This window comes from Drosophila persimilis, unplaced genomic scaffold, assembly GCF_003286085.1.
Source record: "Drosophila persimilis strain 14011-0111.01,24,50 unplaced genomic scaffold, DperRS2 tig00000000-arrow-pilon, whole genome shotgun sequence".
In the NCBI taxonomy this organism is placed as follows: domain Eukaryota; kingdom Metazoa; phylum Arthropoda; class Insecta; order Diptera; family Drosophilidae; genus Drosophila; species Drosophila persimilis.
The window spans coordinates 19,261,381-19,269,107 of NW_020825288.1; the positions used below are offsets into that span (position 1 = coordinate 19,261,381).

Genomic DNA, 7,727 nt, shown 5'->3' on the forward strand with positions numbered 1-7,727 from the left:
TCTGCTCTTGTGAAAATTGACAGAAACGATAAAAAAAGAAACATATCGAAAAAAAAAATTTGTGAAAACTGGAGCACCTTAAAACGAAAACGAAACGTTTTGGCTGAAAACGTAATCCGCAAAAGTAAATGAAAAACGGAGCCTGCCTGTATATATGTTTTCGCAGTAAATATCATTGACGTTGTAAATGCCAATTTTCTAGAGTTGAACTTGAAAACCATCGGCTAACGATCGCATAAAAACGTGCGGTCTAGTAACATTCCAGTTACATGGAATAACTGGGAAATTTTCGGATCTTCGCAACATTGCGGACCATCCCCGAAATTGATGGTGGATGGTCATTAAACATTAAACATAGACATACTCATTGGAAGTATCGGGTATAAGAAAGCCGTTTGGCAAGAAAAATGCACCATTTGTTTTTCATCGTACTGTTATGAATGCGCTTGGTGACCTGGTTCACTTATACGTTATTGTTTACGTGGATGATATTATGCTGGTCATACAGAGTTGAGTTGGGTCTGGAAAGATTGATGATTGTTCTGGATGTATTGAATAAGGCTGGATTCTTGCTCAACTTTGCGAAGTGTGCGTAAGCACTTGCGGTTAACAATATTCAACTACAGTAGGCAGTACATAGCGAACAATAAAAGGGACTTACCTTAGGCTGCACCTCTATGATTTAGCTACGCTGCTTATTAAATAAATATTGGGTTGGGAAACCCGACAACAATAATTCGTTAAACAATTTTAAAGCTCCAAATCTATCAGAAAAAACCGGTTTTTTTCGAAGCGTAAATAAAAAATTAAATTTTGTTGCCTAGTGCAATTTACGATTAAACCACGAATCCGGTTAAAAAGCGAAAATTAATGTACCAACATCATAACGATCATCTATTATCAGATTCTGTCTAATGATATAAACATATTTTATCACTTTTACCTGATTTATTTATTAACTTAAATAGCTACGTCACATATTATTTAAGAATGTACTTTGAATAGTGTGGCTCGTATTTTTCAACGTAGTTTTTAACGAAATCACAGTGAATAATAATGAACAGTCCATTTCGCAGTGCGTATTCCAAAGCAGCCTAAAATAAAATAAATATTATTAAGGAATTCAAAACTCGAGTAATTTTTTATTTTGTAATAATTGTTTCTGGTATTTGACTGCGTACAAGCATTCTATAGCTGATTATGCATACGGTTGCCTTGTTAAAATTTTAATGCTAGCGCAAAAGAAGGAGAACGTTGTGAGGAGCGGGCCTGGACGTTGATATGCAATGACTGGGTCTTTCAAGTGGCGATGCAATTACTGCACCATTAAGTGTCCCGTGTGACACCAGCAGAAGGCTGTTACGCGCGGATCCCAGGCAAAACACTGCCCACCTCCCGCCCAAGCGATAGAGGGGAGCTTGACAAAAAGTTTAACTGGAACCTGAATGACAAAGACAAAGTGAAGAAGGTAACGACTGCACTCTACACTTGCAAAAAAGCCATTGGGCAAAGCTTGAACTCAAGTATAATCTGACAGAGTCGGAGGAGGATTCTACTCTGAACAGCTAAAAATATGGCATTTGTATGCCAATGGCCACCTGTAAGCTTATTATAAAAAATGAATACAAGCGACTAACAGACGATATGTGGCAAACAGTGCCACGATGTCGCATAACCCGGCAAACATGGCTGACCATCGACAAGAAGCGCACCTCCGAGCTCTGCAAGCTATGTAGGAAAAAGTGCAGCTCGGTCATACATTCCTCACAGGACACTTGCAGGACACAAAGGCACCCACGCTAACAGGCTGGGGGCCCCACATAATGATTTTTGCCGCAGCTGTAGAGACGAGGAGGAGGAGGAAACAGTGGAATACCTGTTCTGCTCCTGCCCAGCTCTCAGCAGAAGAATGCTACAACACTTCGGCTTGGCTTTTCTAAATGACATTTCGGAAATATCTATACTATGTCCCAGGAAGATCGCTAAGAGCATCTGGATGGGATAATTGCTGGCAGGAAGTCTCAAAACGCAGGAAGGGAGAGATCCTAAGCGGTATCAAATCAGGCCGAAACCGGCCTGAGTATGAAGGGCTCCGAGCGAGCCCCGCAGCCGGCTCAACTTAATCTAACCTACTACGAGAAATCTGGTCTGACCAGCTGGTGAGGTGGCTTCAATGTGGGCCAACGGACGGGTCGCATGTTGCGGAGAGCGAGCAACATACCTCCATAGGTAGGTCAGGTAAGCGGGCATCTCTAGGGGCTCGTGAAGCAGCAACACTTACGATGCGCATGTTGGGCCGCCTGCCGTCAGCCTGGCTGGGGGACCGGTATATAAAACTAGCACGGTTAACGGAGAGCTCAGGGACTTGGCAGCCCCCTGTTATAAGTATGCCTTATCCGGGCATCGTGGATCTCTGGCCGGACGGACCTTACCCTTTCTCTGGAGCTCGTGGATCAGTGTGGAAGATTGCAAACAAACAAAAAACATAAATGAGTTTGGCAGTTCCCAAATGATAACAGGGAAAAATGCCTTGTCCAATCCGCAACACAGCAGAAAAAACCTGCGCGGCGGAAGACGCTACCGAGAACCCAAAGGGTTCCCAACCCGGATCCGGGGTGGGTGGTAAATCGACTCCCGAGCGGCTATGGAATCATGCGGCTGCTTTACCTGTTGTTAAAATGCCGGCGGACGATTTACCATCGACTTTCCAACTCTTCAGAAAACCCTTCTTGGCTTGGTTGTTTTGGGAAAATATGTTTCCAAGAGTTCTGCTCACCAAATTACAAATGTTTGAGTTGCAGTTAAGAGCTGCGAGTCTCTATCGATCGAGCCTTGCAAAAGTATTGGTGACTGGAAAAAATGCCATTTCCAAAGAAAATCGCCACCCCTGAGCACAAGGTATGTGAAGACCACTATCGGAAAACGACTCAAGTACTTTCGTCAGGTCGGATTGAAGTAAGGCTGCCGTTTGAATCAGATCCAAATTGTTTAGGCAACTCCTTTAAGGTTACTAAACGGCGGTTTTTGTCGCATAAAAAAAGATTGTATCATGACCCTGAGTTGAAGAAAATTTACTGGAATTCATGAAGAAGTTTCTCTCCTTTGGTTCTACTGACAATTCTATTCCTTCTACCAAAGCTGCTAAAGTTATTGGGTCAGACTTTTACGTCGGTGACTTCTTGACTGTTGCTGCATGCGTAAAGGAGCTAAGGGTAATTAAGTGCCAAGTGTCTCCGGTTCTTCAGACCGCAGAGTTTGAGTTGACTAAGTGGTTTTCAAACTTTTCCGAGATCACCGCATCTGAGAGCATAACCAAACAAATAAAAATCTCAGATTCAGAGTGGACAAAGGCGCTAGCAATCTCATGGTTACCTAAAGACTATACTTTTAAGTTCAAAATTGACAATTCAGTTATGGGTCTCCTGGCGACAAAACGGAACATATTATCGGTGACACCTAAGTTCTTTGGCCGTCAGGCGAAAATCTTCTAGCTGAACCCTCCACGAGGGTGCCGTCTGGGCAATGGACAATGCATTACCCCAGGCAAGGGTAATGGGATATGGCTAGAGGTGCCTGGCGGTCAGGGAAGAAGGTTCGGGAAGATGGCGTGGGGCTTGGGTAGTGTCTACCTGCGCCTCAAAAAGCGCCACCCCGAAGATAAGGACGCACACACCCTACAGGCACCCGGAGCATTTAGTAACGTGGCTACGAACGCAATAAAAAATAGCCTGGAAGCGACTAACATAACAACAACTAACAGCAATCAATCTGTAAATACAGAACCGCCTAGGTTGTAAGCGAGGCACACCTCAGGATGGAGTCCTGTTGCCCCTCCTGTCGAATCTGGTGGTCGACGACCTGACCAAGATATTTTTAATGGAAGGACCCAACAAGGCCCCTTAAAGGAACGTACACTCAGGGATATACGTGAGTGGGCGGAAGCAGTAGGATTCAGTATCAACGCGGACAAATCGGACCAAGAGGTACAAGGCACTGATATGGACCCCGAAAACTTATGAAACTAAGGTAACTCCAAAAACAAAAGTCAAATACCTGGGCACAGTACTGTGCAGCAAATTGGTATGGAAACCCAATGTAAGGGGAAGGGGTGATGAATGCCACCATTGCGCTTTACGCATCCAAAAAGATGCTCAGCATCACAAGGAACCTGTCAACTGCTATAATGCACTGGATTTACATCTCGGTGGTGCAATCAACGCTGCTATATTGAGTCTTAGTGTGGTGGCAAGCTACTGAAAAGAAGACGTATCACAAGCTTATGGTTCTGCTCTGTATTACTGAGGCACTAAGGTCAACGCCAAAAAAAGCACTCGAAACCTTACTTGGAATCGACCCTCTGGACTTCCACGCTCGTCTGACTTCAGGAAAGGTAGCACAGCGCCTCATCACATCAGGAAACATGTCGTCGCAAGAATACGGGCATAGTTCAATTGGCAGGACATGACCAGATCCACTGATTACATGACCCCCAAAATTGCCTCGACGTCAGAGGAACCTCATCTTTGGGACCCGAAGACTGGAAAAATGGAATGGGCCAAACTGAGCACCTCAATATATACACAGACGACTCCAAGATGGACGGAGGAGTAGAAGCGGGCCTATATTGTACAGACCCTGAGATAAGACTGTCATATCTATCGGACCAATGCAGCATATTCCAGGCGGAAGAGTTTGCCATCAGGAAAGCAGCAGAGGTCGCTCTGCTTGATAGTCTGAAAGCAGATGAAGGAGTAACACCACATGCAGAACCACGAAAACCATTTGCGAGGAACGCATTGGAAAACTCACTCACTACCACGGATGGACTGCATACTGTTAGTGGGAATACTCAAAGGCCACTGTCTAATTTTAGCGCACGCTGCAAAGCTAGCCATCACCAACCGAGACAGCTGTAGGAAATGTGATGAACCTGGGGTAATCGAAACCCGGGAACATCTCATCAGCGACTGTCCGGTTGCAGGCATCACTGGAAGATGCCTCCAAGAGGACACCACAGGAACTACTTAACTATGCTAATAACACCTCGATTCTTGAGGACTTTAATATCCCATAAATACAACCGCGACAGTTCATACCCCCTATCCGCATAACTAAGGGCCATATTGGCCTATGTGTGGCCTATGTATGCACCTAACCCTGGGATTCAGCTTTCTGTGTTCAATGTGCGACATGTCGTTGTATGAACTGGCACATTTATATACTGTATGGTTACTGGCATTTTGTAGCTTTCAAAATTAAACCCCTATCGCTTTTGATAGTATTGGCGAAATAAGAATACGATTAATTGACCACAATAAAGCGGTGCAGTGGCGACCATATAGACTAAGTCCTGAAGAAACAGAAATAGTTCGGTCTAAGATAAGTGAGTTAATGAAATTTAAAATTATTCCACCCAGTCCTATTTGGCTTGTGAAAAATAAAAATAGTTCGGATGGACTTTGTATCATTATAGAGAGTTTAACTCAAACAAGGTTTGTGTTATTGTGTTAGCGAACATTCCAGTAGCAGATAATTTTATGATTTGTACATTCGTATTTTTACACAGTTTAACTGTCAATAGTTCCAATCAAAATCCCTAATAAATCCCTAGTCCTATATCTATTGACACCTCGAAAGTAGGATGGTAGGCGTCTTCAAGTATGGTGAGCGGAAGGGCTTGGGTTTACAACACTATGGTCGGATCCGATACAAAGCCCAGATCAAGCAATCGACCCAAGGTCAAGCAAGCCGTCAACATCATGTTGTGACATGGGCACTAGGATACTAGACTCGCTTACCGAAGACCAAACAGTTCCCGGCAAGTTGAAGTCACCAAGAACTATCATACTATCTTTATCAGATAGCGAGGAAGAAACAGCGGTTGAAGCGGACAAGTGCTGCTCATAAATTGAAATATCCGAAAGAGGTGGGATATACGAGCAAGTAATAAATATATAGAAAGCGGGAAGAATCAGTTTTACACAGTAATTCCAGTTGAACTTATACTGGGAAGTAAGAGTCCACTGCAATTAGAACCCCCCCTGCACGTCGAGACGAACGGTCCTTTCTAAAAGTTGTGTACCGACCTGCCAAAATCTCGGAACTAAGAATGTCCGGCTTTAACCAGGTTTCAGTAAACACATGACTTGGTGCATATGACGCAAATCAATGTACTCCCTCATAAAGGCGAAATACCGCTCCTTGAGTGTAGCATTACGCTCCAGTTTACGCTCCAGACTGATGAACCGTCGATAAGCCTGAGCCTGATCCTAAGCGATCATTATTGTTCTTTAGCGGCAGACGAACTGTATACTCTCCGGATGGCAACCGTGAAAGGTGGCTTACGAAGTGTGCTTCACAATCGTCTTCTTCTTTGGTATTCAAACCAGCCTCCACACAATTCTCGACTTCCCAAAACATACGAAGAGTTTTATCCAACCTTGCTTCCATCTCAGCTACCAAATCTGGACAATTGTGCGTGGCCAAAAGCGCCGAGCTTGATACCTTCTGTCCACCGCCAGATACGATCCACCCAAGCCGGGTCTTCTGCAGAAGAGGCAGGCCATCGGTGAGTTTGATTTGCCCTACGCAGAGATCATAAGAAAAGCTCGCACCAATGAGGAGATCAACCCGTTGAGGATAAAAAATGCAGGATCGGCAAGCTGAATGTTAGATGGAATACTCCAATCGGATACATTTACTGCCATACTTGGTTGACAATCGGTAATCGTGGGGACGATGAGAGCAGTAAACGAAGTTGTGTTATCAGAGGTGCGAGAATGCATACAAATGCTTATGGTGCATCCCTCAGTAGAAACGCATTGCTGGTTTGGTTTTTCTTTGTTGCTGTCCATTTTAGCTTGTTGCTCAGAATACTATCACAGACTACCTTATTCTGCTATGGCTTAGAAAGTTTGTACCACTATCGCCTGCAAACACTGCTTGCTAGCAGAAATTTCTTATTTATTTCATACAAGTATCAACAAATTCTGCTCGCGTATACATTTTTCGAATCCGAGTACTATGCTCAAACTGGCACAACCAAAATGGTGCAAGTTCAGAAAAACCGTCTTCAAAGGATTAATTTACTCAAAAAAATAACAATATACGGATATAAAAATCGACCAACCTTAGCCAGCAGCTTGCCAATACCATGACCGCCAAGTTCCTTAGGAACTTTGGTGTGATCAATGTGCATAACTCCATCTCGAATAAAATAGCCCAACTCAGCCTTCATTCCGTGAAGATGAATAAAAAAACGTTCTTGATCTTGTTGAATGCTTATTTTCATACCCATAAATCTCTCAGTTCGGTACATATGACAAGTTTTAAGCATAATTAAATTTTGATTAACAGAATTTAAGTAGTTGTAACATAATTTTGTAGGCAGTGAGTATGTACGATGACCCGCATAAAAACTCAAACCATTCATAAAACGGAGTTTGTAAAAAGTTCTTATTGGGGATAGCATCAGAAAATATTTCAACAGAATAACCAATTTCAATTAAATTAATGTTTTTAATATTAGCGCTTCTGAACAATCTCAGTCCGCATATGTACATAATATGTACTACATATACACACATACACATTAGTGATGGGAGGAGCATCGATGTATTGAAATATTTTTCAAAATCGACTTGATGTGCAATGTAAAAAAACTGTATAAATATGCCCCATATAAAGGGTATAGGGTGAGAAAGTTGGGTTTCCGCTATTTTTTCTTT

General features: G+C 43.1%; 1 protein-coding gene across 1 annotated transcript; it reads right to left on the bottom strand.

The window, feature by feature from the left end:
* Nucleotides 1-928: 928 nt before the first annotated feature.
* LOC113564928 (protein NATD1) lies at nucleotides 929-7,392 on the bottom strand. The gene is made up of 2 exons (XM_026984415.1): nucleotides 7,130-7,392; nucleotides 929-1,094 (listed from the first exon to the last, which is right to left on the bottom strand). The coding sequence occupies exons 1-2, from the start codon at nucleotides 7,334-7,336 to the stop codon at nucleotides 981-983; spliced, it is 321 nt and encodes a 106-aa protein (XP_026840216.1). The 5' UTR covers nucleotides 7,337-7,392; the 3' UTR covers nucleotides 929-980.
* Nucleotides 7,393-7,727: the final 335 nt, after the last annotated feature.

Excerpts from the sequence above, each read along its gene's own strand:
- LOC113564928 (XM_026984415.1), bottom strand. The coding sequence starts at position 7,336 with ATGCTTAAAACTTGTCATATGTACCGAACTGAGAGATTTATGGGTATG. Across the intron at positions 1,095-7,129 it reads TTGGCAAGCTGCTGGCTAAG|GCTGCTTTGGAATACGCACT; the intron begins GTTGGTCGATTT and ends ATTTTATTTTAG.